At 35.4% G+C, this 22,275-nt stretch overlaps 1 protein-coding gene across 1 annotated transcript in view; it reads right to left on the reverse strand.

The window, feature by feature from the left end:
• RUNX1T1 (RUNX1 partner transcriptional co-repressor 1) overlaps window positions 1-22,275 on the reverse strand; it is a 171,485-nt gene that overhangs the window by 38,499 nt on the left and 110,711 nt on the right. The window contains 2 exon segments of the mRNA XM_044683866.1: window positions 6,915-7,165; window positions 20,708-20,889. Of these exon segments, the coding sequence (XP_044539801.1) occupies window positions 6,915-7,165; window positions 20,708-20,889 (433 nt within the window).

A 22,275-nucleotide genomic window follows, 5' to 3' on the forward strand; every position in this document is an offset into this window, starting at 1 on the left:
TTCAATGAATAGAGCCAGGTCTGGAGACAGGAGGTCTCATCTCAAATCTGACAACAAACATTTCCTAGCTGTATGACCCTGGGCAAGTCACTTAGCACCAATTGCCTAGCCCGTTTAGCTCTTCTGCCTTGGGACCAATATCATAGTATTAATTCCAAAGCAGAAAGAAGGATTTAAAAACAAACAAAAAAGCATGAAAGCCATAAGTATCAAGACATGATGGAATTAAACTCATGACTGGATCATGGTCCTAAATCGTGAGTTTACGTTAGTCAAAATTAGGAGTAAAGAGGAAAAAAAATGAAATGGATGCACTAGTGGGCTCCCATGGATATTAATAAGGTGTACTCATGTGAGGAAGTCTGAGAAGTAGAGACAGGAAGCATGATAGAGAGCATTTAGATGAAGGTCAGTAGAAGGAAAAATAAATTATTTTGAAAGAGGAAACAGATGAGGAGTATGTGAAACAGATCACAACCTGGCAGGGAGACAAGATAGAGAGCTTGTAATTTTAATTATATAGATGTATATAGGAGCTCACTCTTTGCCAAAAGCAGAGCAGCTAATAACTTCTTGACTTGCTTTTTATAATAATGGTATCCTTCAAAATGTGAAAGAACGAAGAAAATGTTATTTTGAATCTCATTCTCACTAGCAGAGAAAAATTTGTTGCAGGGGCAAAAATGATGGGAACCCTGAGTAAAAGAGACCGTGTCATCAAACAGTTTGTGAAGGATAGAAGAGGAAACCTAGACTTAATCTGACATGTTCCCTAGTTATGGGGAGAGCAGATTTCAAAGGATTAAAGAAGAGATATAGGTTCCCATACATAAAAATATCACAGGTGAAGAAGTTAACCCAAAAGAGATGCAAGATGCTGAAAAATTAAATTCTGAAGATATAGTTAACCATTCCAATAAGAAGGAAAAAATGGAATTATATTAAAAGACTGACACGGAAGGACAAGAAACTCACTAAACAACTTAGATTTTTACAAAATAAATGGACAGAAAATAAAAATAATCACTACTAAAGAATAAATATAAGAGCATGGCACAGTTCAGGAAAAATGTCAAAAATACTAAAGCTAAGAATGAACTAAGGGAAGCAAAGGATGGCTTTAAAAAAACCAACTGTTACCTTTCAGGGATGGAATTTGAGTCAGATAAGAAAATGATAAATGACAAGAGAGAAGGCTCAGTTGTTTGATTTTTATTTTACTTCTGTTGATATGGATGATGAAGGGAATGGATGCCTGTGAAAAGTAAGTGGATAGCAAATGAGAACCTTATTGTCCTTGGTAAATTTATGTGAAATGGGCCAATCCTCCTATGCAAAAAGAAGAGGTAAATGTGATTGTTGAGTCATTGTCAGTGATATTTGAAAGATCATTGCAAAGAGCTAAGATATTGAAAGACTAAAGGGCAAATAATTTCACAATTTTTAATAAGTTATTGTAAAAAAATAAATTGTAACTTCAATTATTCAGATGTATATAGGAGCTTATTTCTCAACCAAAACACAGAGAACGGGAACTTCAAATGATTAGATGATCAGCTTTACTTTGATTCCTGGGAAAGAAAATCAAGAAAGGTTGCTTAAAGAGATGATTGACTACACTCCTCTAGACTTTTCCAACATGCCCCAATAACCTTCTCTGACAAGATAACTTCAGCCCTGGAAACTATATCTTTTCAATACCCTAATCCCCATAAAGGATCCCTTTTCCCCCCCTCATTGGAAGGTGGGGAGCTCCCCCTGAAGAAGGCACTCAGGCTAGCCATCTCTTTATCTTCTCTCCTGGCTACACACCTCTGGCCTGCTACATATTAGTCTCACTGCCAAGTACCTTATTCCCTGAACACCATAGTCTGCTTTTTAGCATTCTTTTGTATAGTTTTCCCATTAGATTGTAAGCTCCTAGGGAACAAGGACAATCTATCTTTGTTCCTATCCCAAGCACTTATTGATACAGTACCTGGTACATAGTAGAAACTTAATAACTATTGCCTGAATGGATGAATCAGTGATTACAAGGAGTCAGCAAAGCATCATTAAGAAGTCATGTCAAATTAACTTCATAACTTCATTTCCTTTTTTTGGCAGGCAGAATTATTCAACTAGTAGACAAAAATGTGGTGCATATGACACTCCCTTGATTTTGCAAGGCTTTTGACAAAGTATGAGATACATAAGAATTTCTTCTCACTATCTTTTATGTTTCAGCACTGAAAGTATGCCCATTATCTGTCCCCTAAGTCACTATTCTCTCTCTTTACACTATCAGTAACCTCATCAATATTTCTATGGCTATATCTATCTATATATCTACATATAACATGTATATGCAGATGATACAGATTTCCATATCCTGTCTTCACCAACTGACTTCTGAGCATCTCAAATGTTCCAGAGACATCTTAAAAGTCAACACATCCAAAACTGAACTCATTATCTTTACACCAAACCTGCTCCTTTTCCAAACTTTTGTGTTTTAATCAAAGGCACCACAACTATTACAGTCTTCCATGTCTGTGAATTCAACATGATACTGGAATCCTCATACTCCTTCACGCTATACATCCATTCTGTTGTCTAAACTTGAGATTTCTACTTCTGTGATATCTCTACAATTTGATCCCCTTTTCACTACTCACATAACTAACACTTTAGGCCAGTCTCATCATCTCTCACCTTCATTATTATCACACATTCAGATGTTTTCAGTTGTTTCCAACTCTTTTACAAATGAAGAAACTGAGGCAAAAAAAAAGGTTTAAGTGACTTGCTCAGGGTCACACAGCTATTAAATATCTGAGGGCAGATTTGAACTCAGGAAGTTGAATCATCCTAACTCCAGGTCCAACATTCTATTCACTACTCCATCTAGCTGCATACCACAACAGCCTCCTAATTGCAAATCTCTCATTGTTCAGTCAATCCTCCAATCTGCTATCAAAATGATTTTCCTTAAGTGCAAATATGATCATGCCATCTCCCAGCTCAATGATCCAGTGGCTCTTTATTTCCTCTATATCTATTTAGCTTTGAAAGCTCTTCACAAGTTAACCACAATCTAATCTTCACGATCTCTTTTGACAATACTTTCCTCCCATGCTGTGGTTCAAAAAAAGCCTGGCCTTTCCTCTATCTCTCATATTGCCTCACATCCTTTCTCTATGTCTTTGGAGTTGCCATAACCCATGCCTACAATGCACTTCCATCTTCCCTTTACCTTATAAAATTCCTGTCTTTTTTCAAGACACAGCCCAAGTGCCACCTAAGATTTGGACCTCTTTGATAGTCTGGTGAAAACTATAAACGTACCTGCTCTCAGAAAATTGTTTTTAGATGCATAAAACACATATATAGGATAGGATTACAAAGGAAAAAAATTATATTGAAATAAAAATCTAATTCTTCCCAACTAAGTTAATGGAGCCTATAAAAAAAAAACAAAAAACACATAGACCCCTTGTGGATCTGTGGACCCAAGGTTAAGAACCTCTACTCTGTGTGAAGCTCTTTCTTATTTCCTAAATGCTAGTGCCCTCCCTTTTAAACTACTTTAATATTTATTCTCTGTCTTCACACACACACACACACACACACACAGAGTTATGTATTGGGAGTCCCTATTACGATATAGCTCCACATAGGTAACGGATTTTTCATTCATTTTAGTTGTATCCTCAACGGTTAACATATAGTACTATATAAATGTTGGTTTGAGGTTAAGTACAAGTCAGTAAAAGGATGGCTTTAAGCATGTGGGCATAACTTAGCCAGGAGAAGAGAAATCCCTTTGGGGACAGGGAAGGAAACGAAGTGGAATAGAGAGCAATTTTCAAGGATTTTGATAGAGTTTTCTATATGAAGAAAGTATTACAACTCTTCTATCTGATCCTACAGAGTCAAACCAGGAGTAAATGATAGAACTAGCCAACTGGAGAAATTAAGATTTTATCCCAAGAATGATTTCCTAAAAATCAGAGCTTTAAAAATGTGGAATGGGTTACCTTTCCACAGTGAGTAGGTGATATTCATACAGAGAAGTGATAAGGTGAATCATTTCCTTTGAGGATTTAAACAAAAGCTGAATGAATACCTTTTGCTAATTCTAGGGAGCATATTATAAACCTACCTACAACTGGTTTTCTTAAAAAACAAACGAACAAAGAAACAAAAACAACCTTACCTTCTGTCTTAGAATCAATACTGTATGTTGGTTCTAGGGCTTGGCAATGGGGGCTAAGTGACTTGCCCAGGCTCACACAGGTAGGAAGTGTCTGAGGCCAGATTTGAACCTAGGACCTAGGTCTCTGGGGCTGACTCTTAATCCACGGAGTTACTCAGCTGCCCCCCTCAACTGGGTTTTAACAGTTGCTACATAGAAACTTCTTCTCAGAAACCTATTTCTTTCACTTTCATCCTTGGATCATTCCTCCACCATTAACCCAAAGGAGTACTGCTGCCCTTACTAAATGTTTAGCTACCTGGTTAACTGAATTCTCATACTATACTAAATCTCCTGTTCTACCTTTCATATTCAAAAAATGGCTTCATTTCCTGCTACTTCATAAGCCTCTCTACTATAGTCCCATTATTTTCATCTCCTACTTCCAGAAAAAAAAGCCAGTAACTATTTGCCTTGACACAGTGAGTGCCCTTTAGGAGATGAAACTGGAAGACAGAAAGATCACCCAAGTAATTTATAGTAACCTTCACTCTTGAAGAATTGAAGAAAAAGAAATTGACATTGCCTAAAGAAACGAACATTGCTCTCCCTTGATTTCCCTATAGCAGTCACTGAATAGTCCAATAAACTCCTCCTCAGATGATTTACTAAGGAAAAAGGTGTTTTTCTCGAATTCTCAACAGTGATTCCAGGAAAAAATAGTTTCCATTCTATTCTAACCAAGTTAAAAACTATGAACTATTCTATTATGAACTAGACAAGAGATTATGTCAGTTACTATTTAGTTGCATTCCCAGAAAATGGTCTCACCATTTGTTAAAAGCAAGAAGGTAAATGTGCCTTAACTTTAAAGGTAAGATACACTGACCCCTTAATTTGAAGAGTTTTGTTGGCTACCTAGAAATCATGGACCTTTTAAGGACTGATTTCACATTAAAACTTACCTTAATAATCTTCCCTGACACTACAGCAAACAATTATTCTGCTAGAGAGCAGAGTAGTAACCATCTTTCCTAGTGGTTACTAATATGCCTTATCTTCAGCAGCATAAAGAGGAATGAATGGCAAGGAACAGGGAAGGAAGGCAAAAGGAGTATGTATAATATGCCTCAAACTTATTCGACCAAATATCTTGATTTCTGATTTGGAATTACAAAAGGCCACAGGCATTTCTAAATACACAAATGTACTATATCTGTGGTTAGGTAAAAACTTGCAACTAGGTGATATATTAGATAAGAGTGCTGGACCAGGAATAAGAAAAACAAATTTAAGTCCTGTCTTGTATTCCTACCAGCTGTGTGATGTTGGATATATCCCTTATCTCTCAAAATCTCAGATTCCTCATCTGAAAAATGGGGATAATAAATAGAACTTGTAGCATATGGTTACTGTAAGAATTATATGAAATAGATTGGGGAATGGCTAAACAAGTTGTGGTATCTTCTGGTGATGGAATACTATTGTGCTAAAAGTAATTAATAAACTGGAGGGTTTCTATGTGAACTGGAACAACCTCCAGGAATTGATGCAGAGTGAAAGGAGCAGAACCAGGAAAACATTGTATACAGAGACATATACACTGTGGCACAATCGAATGTAATGGACTTCTCTACTAACAGCAATGCAAGAATCCAGAGCAAGGCAGAAGGACTTAAGAGAAAGATGCTTTTCACACTCAGAGAAAGAACTGTGGGAGTAGAAACGCAAAAGAAAAACAAATGCTTGATCACTTGGTTTGATGGTGATATGATTGGGGTTTTAGACTCTAAAGCATCAGTCTATTGCAAATATTAACACTATGGAAATACGTCTTGATCAATGATACATCTAAAACCCAGTGGAACTGCTCGTTGGCTATGGGTGGGAGATGGGAGGAGGGAAGGGAAAGAACATGAATTATGGAATCATGGAAAAATATTCTAAATAAAATTTTTAAAAGAGAAAGAAAAAAAGAATTAAATGAAATAATCTATTCAAGACACTTCACAAGACTTACAAGTGCTTTATAAAAGCTATCGGTATTATCATCATCTATCCACTTAAACTCTGGATCACATGCAATTCCCTGCTTTAGGAATATAAAGCTTTCTGGAACTTGGGAAACCAGGAAGAATTAGTACAAATTGTATAAGTTTTGAGAATGCTTAATTATGTGATTAAAAAAAAAACTATGAGAAACAACAAATTGAATTTTTTTTTACTCTAAAGAGTAAGGAACATATATGCTTAGATTTCTATTTAATATCTCACAAAATAAAACAAAACCCTAAATATATCAAAATTACATTTTCATTAGATTAGTAGTTCTTGATATGAAATATGAATATCTTGATATGAAATCAGGTTGAAAAAAATTTGGAATTTTATTTTTACTACCGTTCAAATAAAATGTACCATTTTGTTTAGCCATTTAAAAATATTATTTGGTCCATAGATTTCAGCTGACTGTCATGACAAAAAAAAAGAGGTTAAGAATCCCTAGATTAAATGCTCAACTGGTTGACACTAAAGGTACCAAAGAAATAAAAGAGGTTAAGAAACACATAAGCATAAGCTAAAAAGGGCACAAAATTTTTTTTGTGGGAAACTATAAAAAAAAAAGAGGAAGGAAGAAAATTTTAATTTAATAAGTAATGGAAACAAGAATGGGAATTAAAATCAACAACAACAACAACAAATAAGTGCCTGTAAATGTCAGGACATCCAATCTTACCCATAGGTCTGTTCCTGTCCCTGAGGTCCCTGTGGTTGGGGTGTCGGTAGGAGTCCCTGTAGTGGTGGGCAATGGCCATATCATCCAAACGATAATGCTGAGGTGGCGGTGGGGTGGGGTGAGGCAGGCCGTTGGGCTGGTAAGATAAGCCATTATTTGGACTGTACCGCTGGCCTGGGCTAATAGTGCATGGCCGCTTGCTTGGATGCTCTGAGTGCAAAGGCTCTCTGTCAAAGCCATTTTCTTTGGTTCTGAAGATGAAAAAACAAAAAGAAAAAGTTTTTTTCATAATTCACCCTGCAATAAGTGTTGTTCAGACACTCACTCCTGTTGGGGTCCAAGATGTACTCTGCTGGAGGTTATTTTGTCTGCAATCTTTCTAAATTCAGAATTTTAAAAGAACGGAACATTGATGAAATCTAGGGAGAAGCCACATTGCAATGATCAGAAAACTATTAGTGGCCATTTCACTTCTCATTAAAGCTAACCTTCACAGCTTCACTTTATTTGGATTGATAGTGATTTACAATCCATATTGCCCTCTGAAGGATGACATTTTCAATCAAAAGGCAAGTTTCCAGTCCTTGGGTACTAGATAGATTTTTCTCCTGACAAAACATCATTAAAAAAATAGAAATAATTCATCTACGCCTATCATTATTTTTATCCAAACTTGGGCCAGATTTTCATGCAAATAAGAATTTACATGGCAGACAAATCAAGCATACAGAAAATTTAAAAAAACACTTGCATATCTAATATTACACCAATGATAACAAAAATTTCAGAATTTTAGAGATGAAATGAACCTGAAAAGTCATCTCTGCACCCCAAGAGTCTCAACCACCTTACTTTGTCACAGAAGAAACTGTGATCTAGAGACATAAAGTGATCTGTCCAAGGTCACATAACTAGTTAGTATCAAAGCTGGGACAATGTAGTTCAGTTCACTGTATACCATTGTTCTATTATACTGCATTGCCTCCAATTCATGCCTTTTTTTAAGGTCTTCTTTAAAACAGAAAGTATTACCTAAATCAAGATACTTTTAATATTTAGTCACTTGTATTACCAACCAAAATCAATGAGAATTTGTTACATGCTTCCTATGCATTAGTGTGCTAGGCAGAAAGGTAAAAAGCAGAACATGATCTCAAATAGCTTGCAATCTAATAGAAAAGAAAAACCCACCAAAACTATATAAAGGAGAGCAAGTTAGGTAACTCAATGAATATAAAGCCAGGCCTAAAGATGGAAGGTCCTGGATTCAAAACTATCTAGCTGTGTGACCCTGGGCAAGTCATTCAACCCCAATTGCCTAGCCCTTACCACTCCTTCTGCCTTAGAACTAATGCACAGTATTGATTCTAAGATGGAAGGTACGGTGTATTTTTTTTAACTATATATAGGATAAACTGGAAATAACCAATACAAGTAGCATTAAAGAAGGACAGGAAAAGCTTTTTGTAAAAAGTGTGATTTTACCTGAGATTTGAAAGAAGTCAAGGAAGTCAAGAGTCAGAGATGAGTAGGTAGAAAATAGTAGGGACTGGGGACAGTCAAAACACTTGGTATATGGAAATGCACTATGTGGTTTTATTTTATGAATAAGAAGGCCAGTGTCATCATCATCAGATTTCAGAGTTTTTTGTGGGGAAGACCAAAAAGGTATGGAAGGTGTCTTCTGGTAATATCTAGATAAGCTAATGAAGTCAACCAGAAGATAATAAATTCACTGACTTACCTCTATTTAGACAAGGTGAAGAATCTATTTCCTACCATGGAATATTAAAGATAGACACAATTCTATACCACCACATTGGTACTATTTTCTTTTTGTTTCCTAGGAACCTAGTAGCAAAAAGTCCTTGATAGGCCTTTAAAACTTCTTGGAATTAGATCAAAAGACTGACACGGAGAGAGGATGAGTTAACTGGAGAGGTTTCAATAAGATCATATAATGACCTGCTGCTTTGGAAAGCCTCCCAAAAGGATCTTGTGTTATCACCATCAACTTTCACCTTTCCCTTCAAGTTCATTTCTCCTGAAAACAATGGCCTCTCCAAAAATCTTCTTGAGCTTGATGAAGCCAATGAAAGTACATCTGAGGCAGGTGTATACTTAAATAAGTCCTCTTTGAAGTGCTAATTTGAATATATTCAAACTTCATTGAGAAGAGCATTAAATTTGGAGTTAGCATATCTGAATGCCAATCCTATTAACTGTTATGGTATAACGTTGGTCAATTTAAACTCTTTGGGTATTAATTTCTTCATATATATCAAAAGATCAGGTTGATCTGGATGAATACACTAGTACATTCTTTCTAGCCCTAAACACCATGACTACAGACAGCCTGAACTCTAACCTAGCAATCCTGAAATAGTAAAAGAACCAGACAAAGATTCCAGTGTAACAGATAAGATGTTCTATGGAGAGCTGACAGACGGACATAAAACATTGAATCACACAAGATGAGAAGGCACAGACAGGCACAAATAGCATCCATAGAGGAAGAATCCATAGCTGAGAGCAGCGATTCAGAAAAACACTCAGAATATTGCTAAGAACCAAAAAAAGTAAGAAATAAAAAGACCCATGAAGAGGCAAAATAGGGTCAAAGACTAGACCTATAACTGTCTAAATGTAATCAGTTTCTAGACAAGGAAACTCCATCTACTAATGTAGGTCATTACCTTTTAGTTGCCTAGAGTACTAAGAGATTGTGACTTTACCCAAAGTCAAAAAAGCAGTATTGATCAGAGTTGAGACTTGAAACTACTCTCTACATTTAGCCATACTGCTTTTTAAGCCTCATTGCTAAAGGAGAAAATTCAAATTCTTCATGGTAGAATTCATGCATTTTCTCCTCAACTGCAGTCTTATACTTCAAACTGCCAACTAGATCTTTGCATCTGGATATCCTATAAGCATTTCAACTCAAAAAGTCTAAAATTAACTGACCGTGTTTCTCACTCCATCTGACTTGGCCATATTCCCAGTGATACAGTTCCATAACCTAAGAGTCCTTCTTATTCCCACTTTCCTGTCCTACCCCTCAGGTCGATATACCACTAGTGGCCAAGTCTCATGCAGTGGAAAGAACAATATACTTGGACTCCAAGAGACCTTTTATTCAAACTGCCTTAGACAACTTTCTAGCTATATGATGCTAGACAAGTCAAATACTCTAGGACTCTATATTGCTCCTTTTTTGCTAAAGGTTTATGGCCAGAATGCTTGCCTTTTCCAGTGAGCTTTTGAGACTCTCTTTTTCCACTGGACTTTCTAGGAACTCTATTTGTAGAAGTTTTTCTCGATCTGCCCTGGAAACCTAATTTTTTTTTCCATCTCAGTAACTATTTTTAAAGTCTATTGATTCTAACAAAGATTTGGGACCAATATCCTTCAGAGCTATAGGTGATGAGTGAATTACTTATTTTTTATGCTGCCTAAACTTAATTTCTGAAACAAATATGTCTTTCTTCTTGCTATCTTCTATAGTGGTACAAAACACTGAGTAGGGAAAAAAGGTGATTTTTTTTCCGTTTTTTTTTTCTCCTATTTAATCAAAGTCAACTTCAGATTTATATTCCTCCCCCATTTCTCAGGATTCCAGAGTTGGAAGAAATCACAGAGGCCAGTAACAGATACAACTCATATCTGAAAAGGAATCCTTTCTAGAACATACCCAACAAATAGTCATCTAACCTTTGTATGAAGGCCATCATTGACATAGTCTGCTCTTTGCAAATATGTTACTACCTCTGAATTGTTCTTTTCCAATTCTTCAAAGACCTAAGATACTACTGTGCAAGTAACCTAGTTAATGAATTAGAACACAAAATGATCCTTTATGTTCTCTGAAAAGAATATTAAAGAAATGTTTGATAAGGCACTGAAACTCAAGATGAATGAAATGTTATGTTACCTTACATGAATTTAACTCACCTCAAACAAGTTACAAACCAGGCTCATGAAAGAACATGGCATTATGATTGTTGAACTATTGATATGGTTCAAATGAGATACTACATACAAAGTTCTCTTAAACCTTAAAAAATTAGATAAGCATAATTATTATTAGATGGAATTTTTTTTAATTAAGAGGGGCTAAAGTTCTGGAGCCAAGAAAAATCTCTGCCAATTTCCAAAAAGGGAAACAAAGATGATTCTGAAACTTAGCAGGCTTGATAGTAATCCCTGACCAAGAGCTAGAATAGATTATTAAAATGGACAAATTATTAGATTAGGTAGTCGTGCTTAGCAGTATGGATTCAATTCTGCATGGATTCAATGGGCCCTTGTCCCCTCTGTGGCCCTCAGCAAATGGTCAAAAAACAGTGGAGTCAGAAAACTAGAATTTAAGCCATGGAACATCTGAGACTTATTATTTGTATGATCCTAAGCAAGTTAATTAATAGTTCTGTGCCTCAGTTTCCTTATCTTTAGAACAGAAATAATAAAACTTTATTTCTTTTTCAAATTACATCGTTTGACCTGAAACTTAGAGAAATGTCACAGACAAAACAGAACAGAATCTCAGCAAAACACTCAATAAAGTCTTTCAAGTTACAGGAGTGGATAAAGATGTATGTGGTAGAATAGCATGGTATAGTTCTTATCCCACAGTATATGTTCAGACCTAGCTAAATGACCACACTCCAAAAGTACTAAATAACAAATTCATGTCAGCCAGATGAGAGGTGGATATACAGTAGGGAAATATCCAGATTCCTGTTCTATACAAAGTTTTTTTAAAAAAAGTTGGAGGAAGACCAAAATATTATGTTTATCAAATTTGCAGATGGAAAGAATTCTGTTAGATAATAATAATAATAAATGATAAAATTAATATTCAACAAGATCTCAATAGGCTAGAAAGATCAGTGAAATCTAATATGAAATTAAATGGCAATATTAAAACTGCATAAATAGTAAAACTACTGAAAACACTAAACTTGAAGGTATGTGGATACGTATGCATATATGTGTATACTACAAAGACCAAAAGAGAGAAGCTCCTGGATGTCAGATTTTTTTTTTGTTTCACTACTGCCTGGCACAGTAGATACTTAGTATTTTTTTATGTCTTTGTGTATGCATGCATGTATGCACTATAGAGAAGGTGAGGGGGATGAAAGAAGGAAAGTTCCAAAGCAATTACTCATCAGTGTGAAGAACTCTTAAACACAGAACCTGACTCTTCTGATACAGAGAAACACTTTTTCTTTCCATAGCTTATTGGCTTAGAGCTGCCTATGACACAGAGAGATCAAGTGACTTTACCAGGATCACAATCACTACGTGGCAAAAATGACTTAAAAACAAGTCTTGACTCTAAAAATCTGCCTTCTATCCACAATACCATATTGTTCCTTTTTATGTATAAGTTACATCTCTTATATTTTGCTATTAATGACCATAATTAATGACTGCAATTTGTAATCTATCCTTTTTCATATTGGCCATTTCTCTGTGTTAAAAGGACAATGTAAAAATGAATCAAAGGAAATAAAGTCGACTATATCCTATTAAAAAACCACAATCCATCCAAATTCTTGATTATTAGCAAGTATCAGAAGGAATGTTCAATAAGAGTTTTCTGCAAAATAGCAGTTTTTTGGCAAAATATTATAGACAAATATTGAGTGCTATTTAATTTATCTATTTAACTTAGGATCATTACTATACTGTGCTATAGAAATAAATGTGGAGGTGGAATTAATGGTATAGGAAAAGATAATCAAGTTTTCAATACCTCATATCAAAACTGACTTCATTCATAAACTCAGTGGAGCATAGAAAAAATGAGCATGGCATTGCTTTCTCTCTCAGAGGCTTCAGAATCAAAAGAATGTGAGTTTAAGTGCTACCTGTTTTGTATGTTGGCCGAAAGACCTTGGGCAAGTCACATCTTGAGATTTTAGGCCAATTAAATAAAACTCATGGTTCCATTAAATTGTACTTAAGAATCCCTGCAGGATGCACATTGACTTAGAAAACTACATATAAACATTATTTACAATTTTTATTTCAATAAATATTTCTCAATTACATTTTAATCTGGTTCAAGATATGTGGCACTCTAGGCAATTCCTGAAGATAATAAGTTGCAGAGAAGATGCCCAGCATTCTTGCCTAAAATTTGGCTACATTATCTTCTGAACTAGAGTATGGAGTGATCACTAATTTGCAATCCAATGACCACTTAAGAGATACTGCTATGAACACTAAATCTAACTAATTCAAATACTTGCTTCTAGTTCCAAATAGCCACATTCTTTCTCCTCTTCCTGCCTCCATTTTCCTTCTTTTTCCTTTTTTATTTTAAACCTTGTATCTTAGAATTGATATTAAGTATTGGTTCCAAAACAGAAGAGTGGTAAGGTCTAAGCAAAGACTTGCCCAAGGTAATCCAGCTAGGAAGTGTCTGTGTCCAGATTTCAACACAGGTTATCCCATCTCTATGCCTGACTTTCTATCCACCTAGTTTGCTCCCCTCCTTCCACTTTCAAATTTATTCATTAATTCAAGAAATTTGCCAATCCCCAGTGTGTTTTCTATTAGTAAGGAGTTTTTAATAATTCTTTAACATAGCACTAATGACAGTTGTGTAAGTAGACAGGCATTCTGCTAATATGGATAAGAGTATATAATAAGATAAAGTATATAAAGTGCCATATAAATGTTAGCTACCATAATGAGTATTCTATATGTATAATTTTCCCAAAAAATATTATGGATAAATCTTTTAGAATTAATTACTATTTGAACTTGGCTTATCATGTTTCTCTGCTATTATTTAGTCTTACTATATACATATTTAAATTTCAATTACATAAGAGAATCAAATCTGGCTTAAACAATGGCCATATAACTCTAAAGTAATACTTTTACCTATTTTAGCCTCAATTGCCTCACATGTAAAATGAGGTTAAGGTAGATACCCAGAGATTCTCTCCAACTTATGCTTCCAGGAATCCAAAGGAGTCCTATTAAAGAACCATCTTTAGTTTTTGCAGGAGATTAATGAAACTATTCCAAATTCACAGTCTAGGTAATAAAATTAATGTATTCAGGTGTTAGAAGGAAAGGCAGTATTTTAAGATGCACATTTGCAAAAAAATATTTAATAGAAGAATTATGAGGAAATATTGCATTTTAAAATGTATGTTTATGGGGAAAAGATGTTTCATAGAGGAATTACTACTTATTTCAAATAATCTAAATATAATAAAAGAAAAATACTTCTCTCCTAAGTTATTAGAAATTCAGAATCATTTCCTGACCAGAAAGTGAGACAAAGAAGTCATGAGTACAAAACAAAGTGTTAAGGATGAGAATGGAAGAAAAAAAATCTTTTGTTTTCAACTATTGCAAAAAAGCAAGTAGTAAAAAAAAAAAAAAAAAAAAAAAGCAAGTAGTCCTTCTCTGATGTCTTTGCTACTCATTCCAGAAATGGGATGAAGGGGAAAGAGAGGAAACCCTAAATAGTTTTCTATATTCTAAGGTCTTATAAAAACTTGACATGGTATACTGCTTTTCCACCCAACTTCCCAAATCTTCATGGAAGTGAAATGATGCATTTCATAAGTCATCTCAGTGAACAGTTTTAAAAGAGTATTCTTAACCTCTCACCTTCACCTCTTGTGAACTTTTCACTTCATTTAAAAAAAATTACAGGCTTATGTTCTCCAAATTCCAAAGGTAGAATGGCAAAGGAACCAAATAATTTACCTTTCATCTGTTTAGAAAACATGGAAATTATATTTTATATCTTAGTTATTCCCCACCTCCATTATTTTAGAATAAAGGGGCAGATTAACTTTTATGCTTCCTGAGAAAAATTCATTCCATCAATATAACCCTACAACATTTATCACATAGTCTGACACAGAGTGAATCTTCAATACATGTTCGTGGGAATGAAAAAATTTTAATTAGTTTTTTTTTTGCAGTTCGGGGTTCACAATAGTCTACAACTGTGCCAAGAACTCAGCACAGCTGCTCAGGGACCCCCTCTTCAGAGCAAAATAAAAATAGATCAAATATCACTTTTTCATACTGAGAAAACCATTTTCATCAATGCCTCTAGAGAGATTCACTTCTCCATAAATAACAATAATTGTTAAATAAAACATAACCAGTCACTTTCCTACTTAAGAAAAGAAAAACAGAAGTAGATTCAATTTGCCAAAACTTCCTTGCCAAAAGCTGAAGACTGCCTAATAGATTAAAAACAGCAATCTCAGGATTGAAGCCTCCAAAGCTGTAAACAAAAATAAAGGGAGCACTTTTGTCCGTGACATGTCAGGAACAAATTACCCAAATGTGTTTTCTCCTCCTCAGGTGTCAGTTTCTTCCCTCTGTCAGTGACTGACGGCTCCCAGTGTTATTGCAGAAACAGATTGATCTTTTTAATGAGCCAGTTTAATAGACTCCAAAATCTCACCGTGGCTGCTCATCCATGTCAGACCATATGCACCAACAAAACATTCAGTAAAACAAAATTAAAAAAAAAAAAAAGCTTTGCTGTCAGACACTTCTATACTCTATAAAATTTCATACTGTAGATTTGGATATACAGATAAATAACTAGCAAAAGGGAAAATGCATATGCAAACAAGATGCAGAAAATGTATGCAAAAAAATGCTGTTGAGGACCATATTTTCTTGGATCTGTTCAAATTCCCATAAGATACAAATGTATTTACACAACACATTCTCATCACCCCTCCTCCTAACTCTAAGGGGGCAGGGGGAAAAGAGAGGGACTCATTTAGCAACTTGCCTTCATACCACATATTTTAGAATTGCATTCCATTGATCTAAGTTCAACCCAGAGATCACCAAATAAACCTTAACTTCAGTGATCATTCATGTAAGATGAAAAAAAAAGTTCTCAGTTTCCCAAGAACTGTAAATAAGTTTATATGATTGTATGCATAGATAGTGGTGCCCATAGCTATCACTTCTCATTAAAATGCCATTTTTGGGAAGAGCTAATTAGTAAAATTGAAGGTGCATTTTCACACTACTATAGCATTTTGGCTACCATTTACATGGGTCTCCCTTTGCAAATTTTATTAAGACTCTATCCAAATTACATATCAATAGAAAATGCTGCTTATGATCATTGGAGAAGAGGGAGGGAATTCCAAACCACGATGCTTTTAGGTTGTCTGCTCTGAAATAACTTCTGCTTACAGCACACTCATACTTAGTTTGATTGCCTAATAGCCTCATCATCTTCTGTTCCATACCTTTCTCAAGTGTCAACTATGTTATCTTCTTTCCCAATGGAACAGTAGAATACTCATACCATTTGGGTAAATATGAGTTAGATGAAAGAACTGTTTGGTGGCTCCTGAGTTGGTTAAATGACCATACCAAAAGAATAGTCATTAATGACTTGATGGCAGTTTGGAAGGAAGTCCCTAGGGGAAAGTCACAGGATCTGTGATTGACTCTGTGCAGTTTTATCAATGACTTGAATAATGTCACAGATGGCATACTTATGAAAGTAGTATTAGACATAAACTAGATGAGTAGATTATATACAGGAAAATTGATTGAACTCAAGAAGATCTTGAAAGATTAGGATAGAAATTCAAATATAGTAAGATGAAATTTAAGTGAGACAAATATAAAATTTTAAACCCAGTTAACCTCAAAATGATTTTCACAAATACAATATAAAGGATATGTGCCTCAAAAGTTCACTTGAAAAATATCTGAGGATTAAGAATTCAATCAATAGTAGGAAGTGAATGTGAAAGAAAACCAAAACAACCCTAATGTGATCACCAGTGGCATTAAGCAAGGTAAAGAACCTGAAACAAGGGAGGTGTACTCTGTCCTAGTTAAAGCATACTTGGAATTTTGTAATCAGTTTTAGGTGCCACATTTCATACAGTCAACTAAAGAAGAATGACCAAGATGATGAGGGTCCTAAAGATCATGCCCCCAGATGATTGGGAGGAGGAGCTAAACAGTTTTAGCCTGGAGAAAAGAAGACTTAGAAAGTTCACAATAGCTGTCAGCATCAAGTTTTTGAGGAAAGGTCATATGAAACTGGAGGCAGCTTCAGTTCAAATCTAGGCTCTGACTTATAGAAGTTGTATGACCTTGGGCAAGCCACTTAACCTTAGTTTGCCTTAAAAAAAAATTCCAAGGAAGGAAATGGTGAGCCAATCTAATATGCTTACCATGAAAACCCCTGGACAGTCACAAAGAGGTGGTCATGATTGAATGACTTAACTACAACAAAGGTATATGAAATAGGGATTAGAATTTTTCTGATAGGGGCTAAAGTGCAGAACTAAGAATAACTGTTCAAAGTTAAAAGATTTTGAAATAACATTAAAAAAAAGTATCCTCAAACAACTAGAGCTATAAAAAAATAGAATGTGCTGTTTCAGGAGGAAGTATAATCACTCTCATTAGAGGTCTTCAAGAAAAAGAGGAATGGCCACTTGTTGGCTGTGTTATAGAGAGGATTGTAATTCACACTTAAATTGCACTGGATGGCTTCTAGGGTCCTGTCCAATTCTGAAATTCTTTGGTGGCCTTCTTCATTCTTCTATCTGTAGGTGACATGATAGGTTTTCAATCAATGTAGCATTGAGGAATAATCTATGCTCAAAATAATTTAGCTTCCTCCCTTGGATATCATGAAAATATTGTCCTAATTGTTAGCATTAAGGATCTTCTCATATTCCATTCCATTAAACATTTTGTTAAGCAACTACTGAATACCTTGCTAGATTATAAAGATCTATAGAACAGAGACTGTTCTCACAGTGCTTCCTTCTAATGGAGAAAAGGATCAAAAATTTAGAGTTAGAAGAGATTTTAGAGGCCATCTAGTACAATGCCTCCCAAATATTTTACATTTGAGAAAAACAAGTATTTGAAAGTTTAGATGAATTGCAAAGCATCACCCAGACAATGAAGTGTCAGAGACAGGACATGAGGCTCAGAATTTCCTGACTCCAAGTCCAACACTCTGGCCACTACATTATGTTGTTTTTGTTGAGTAGTTTCCATCATGTCTGACTCTTCCTGACCCCATTTAGGCTTTTCTTGACATAAATACAAGAGTAGTCAGCCATTTCCTCTCTAGCTCACTTTATAGATGAAGAAACTGAGGCAAAGGGGGTTAAGTGATTTGTAAAAAGTCATACATCAAATATGCATCTATGGCTGGATTTGAACTGAGGAACAGGAGTGACTAACAATATTCACTATACCACCTTAATGCCCACTGCACTGATATTCTACCTAAGGGGAAAGATGAAAATAGTTATCATACAAAGATCTGCACGGAATACAAAGGAAAAATCTAGGCAAAGTAGGAGCAGATTCTGAGGAATCGCTCCTATATATCATCAGATGGGAGAGAGAAGGCTTCTTCAAAAGGTAGCATCTAAGTGGGGCAACTAAGTGATTGAGTAGATTGAGAGCCAGGTTTATAAATGGGAGGTTCTGGATTTAAATCTGGCCTCAGATACTTACTGGGACTCTAGGAAAAGTACCTCTTGCTACTTTTCTTACTTGGAACCAATAGGATATTAATTATAAGATAGAAGGTAAAGGTTATTAAAAAAAAATTTAAGGTAGCATATAAGTAGGGCCTTGAAGGAAAAATGGGCCTTCAATATGTAAAGATGATGAAGGGGAAATGTAGTCAATCATATGCATGAGTATAGGAAACAACAGGAAAATAAGTGAGGCAGGACACACTTAAGTCTAGTTTAGTAGAAACACAAAATACATGAAGAGAAATAGGATAAGAAAAGTGGTAGGTCTGAGTTAGATGTTAGAATTTTGATTGCCAACCTCAAGACATTTATGCTTTACTAGATAAACAATGAGAAACCACTGAATATTTTTTAATAGAAGAGGGCTGTGAATCAGAGTGGCAAAGTTGTTGGGAGTATTGGGTTCACTACATACTCAAATGCAATCAAGAAAATAGTATTTGCAGAAATTACTGGTAATGGTAAATTGAAGATGGTTTGAATGTCAGGTTCTGAATAAGTCAGAAGTGTTCTATTATAACATTTAATCAACCAAAAAAAAGCTTTTTAAAAATTAAAATTAAATTAGAACTTAAAATTCAGTGCTTATTAAGTACCATCCATTGGATAAAATGCTGGGAATTCAAAGAAAAAGGAAACTTTTAAAATGAGCAAAGCAAGAAGTCAATCTCAAATAGAAAAGACCTCTAATAATTTTGAAAATAGCATCAAAATTTCAAAAATTGTGCTGATAATAACTGCATGATAAAAATCTAAGTTAATAAAGCAGTTGATTTTAACAGCTCTCTCTGTGGCCAAGCAGGTGGTAAGTTTAACAGCTTCTGTGCCTTTCAAAAGAGTTCTCTCACCAATTATATTCCCTTTATGCTAATATGCATAAATGAATAAAGCACAATCCCTCACCTCAACAAGTTTTCATTCCAGTGGGTGGAATAAAAAATATATGCATAAATAACAGAAGATGAAATATGATAAATAAGACAGGTACAAGAGTTGTTTGAGGGAAAATCACAACCTGGAATAGGGTGATTGAGGGAAGAGAAATTGAGAGGAATCAGGAAGACTTAGAGAAAAAGGTGGCATTTGAATTTGGTCTTGAAGAATGGCCAGGATCTCAACAGATACAGTTAAAGATAAAGAGATGATCAAAGGCATTGAGATGGCAAAACAAAGACTGCATACAGGGAAAATACAGTCTGGCAGAAGTATAGAGGAACAGTAATATGATATACATATCATATTAATACATATATGTGTGTATACACACACACACATATATATATATACACACACACACATATCTGTTTCCAATGAGACACAATGATATAATGAGAGTGATTTGTGCAGTAACAAAAAATAAAGAAAATAAAGAAAGAATAATGTCATATTCTATAAGCCCCTCTAAACCATTCTGTTCCCTTTCAATAGAAATATGTAGGAAAGAGAATCAATGTCTTAGGTCAAAGAAAATCCCTTCCATTCAGCATCTTCCTTCTGACATACAGTCTCACAGTTAAAAGTCACCGTGTTTTTGCTGGTATAAGGGGCATATAGGAGAGAAGAGGACAAAAGGTCAAAATAAGACTTGGAAGTACCCTAAAGAACAAAAAAAAAAAAGGAAGTCTGAACAGTTAAAAGGGAAAGGATTGTAAAAGTGGGTAGGATGGAATGCTCCAGAAAAATGACAATTTTGCAACAATAACTGTAACCTTTTAAAAAGTGCCTTTAAAATTTCAAAGCACTTTACATAGTTTAGCTCATTGAGCTTCACAATAATTGCATTAGTAAGGTATTACAGGTATTATTCTCCTTATTCAAAAGGAAAACAATGATATACAGATGAGTTCAAGGTACTTGTCCATGGTCACAAAGCTCATAAGCATCCTGACTGGGATTCAAACTCAGGTTTCTACTAATTCTGCATTCAGTGCTTTTATCCGTTACATCAAGAGTAAGCCTCCCCCTAAAATGTTAAAGAATGCATATTACATTACATATAATAAGATTTATGCATGCATTTTTAACTATAATAATTTTTGCTGTTAAAAGTGAACCAAAGGTAAACAGTCTGTCTTAACTCTAGGTATCAGGAGTTCCAGGTAACCCAGCCCTTAGAATCAGCTGGCTTTGCCAGAACCCTTCTAACTCTGAATCTGTGATGTTTGCTGTACCTACAATAGAATCACTGACCACATCTGACCCTTTTGGGTCATTCCCCTAATGGGGATTTCTCTTGGCTCCTCTCACCTGTCTGGAGTTCGCCTCTTCCCGTTTTCGTTTACATCGAGAAGCAGCTCTGAGGAATCGACAGGTGAGGTGGTGTTGGCATCCAGGAGCAGCTGTTCGTGTTGAGCGAGGTACTGGGCAGGGTTCTGTTTGGCCAGCCTTGCGCAGTGCAGGAGCTCCCGTTGTAGCAGGGGGAGGTTGGCCTGTAAAAGCATTTCAGAAAGAAGAAAAAGATGGGCCAGGCTGTTCCATCTGGGACCAAGCAACTGCATCCCACTGCAGACAATGTCTGAGCTAGCTGAGCTCAAGAAAATCGCCTCCTCCTTTAAGTATGTTTTCAAGATGCCAGGCATGAACACTTGAACCTAAGACTGTGTAAAAACACAACCTAATGTGTAAACCAGCTACATTGTTTATTCCCAATAATCACAACTCAGAATTACATGTAAATCCATCATGGGAACTAGAATGGGGAGGGGGGGGGTTGCCTATATAAAATAAGAATTTCAAAGTTATTCACGATTATAGCACTGTCCCAGGTATAACTAATGGCAAACTATGATAGGAGTGGACATATGAAGTGCTTTATGTCACATATGAAATATAAATCAATTTTTAAAAAAACTTTCGCTAAAGACCTACTGTATGCCAGAAGCTGTTTTATGTGCTGGAAATACAAAGAATGAAACAATCCATATTCTCAAGTAGCTTACAGTCTAATAGTAAATACAACAATTATATGTAAAAATATAGCATATATATAAAGAGATGAAACACAATGTAGTCAGAGAGGGAAGGAGAGTGCTACTAACTGGAAGGATCAGGAAAGACTTCATACAGAAGACAATTGCTAGCTGAATCTTATAGGAAGACAGGGATGTTATAAAGCAGAAGTCAAAGGGGAGTGCCTTCCAGGCATGGGTGACTGCCAGTACAAAGACGTGGAAATTGGAGAATCTAAGAATATATACCATGAAGCATTTGAACAATCATTTTTCCAAAGGCAATGGCAAACACTATATAGAACTAGTCCCTGCAGATTAGCTTCCCTTCAAGAATCAACTCAAAGGCTACCCACTATAGGACTTTGTTTTTCTACCCCTCAATCATGCCTAGAATGTTCTAGCTCTCTTCCCTTCTGCCTTTTGATAACATTGACTTTTCTGTAAATTCAACTCAAACATTACCTTCTACAAGAGGCCTTCCACTCTCTGAATGCATTTTATGTGTACCCATTCATTTATATATGGTCACCTCTGTATGTCACTTCCTGGACAGCAGGAATTGTTTGCATGCTTTTGCCTGTCCTTGTATGCCCAGTGGTTGGCATAATGCCTGTCACATAATAAGCACTTAATAATTGATTGATTAAAATAGAGTTGTCACTTCCCTACTAAGCCTTCTCTTCTCCAAGATAAATATTTCCAGTTTCCTTTACCTGATCATCTTATAATATAATTTCCTCCAGTATATTTATCATTTCAGTCTTCCTTGGATTCAGAGGGGTTTACTCCCATAGCTAAATAAATACTTCAGATGCAGTATGACCAAGGCAGAATATAGTGGGGCTATAACCTCTTTATTTGTGG

The sequence above is a fragment of the Gracilinanus agilis genome, chromosome 1, assembly GCF_016433145.1.
Source record: "Gracilinanus agilis isolate LMUSP501 chromosome 1, AgileGrace, whole genome shotgun sequence".
Classification (NCBI taxonomy): Eukaryota; Metazoa; Chordata; class Mammalia; order Didelphimorphia; family Didelphidae; genus Gracilinanus; species Gracilinanus agilis.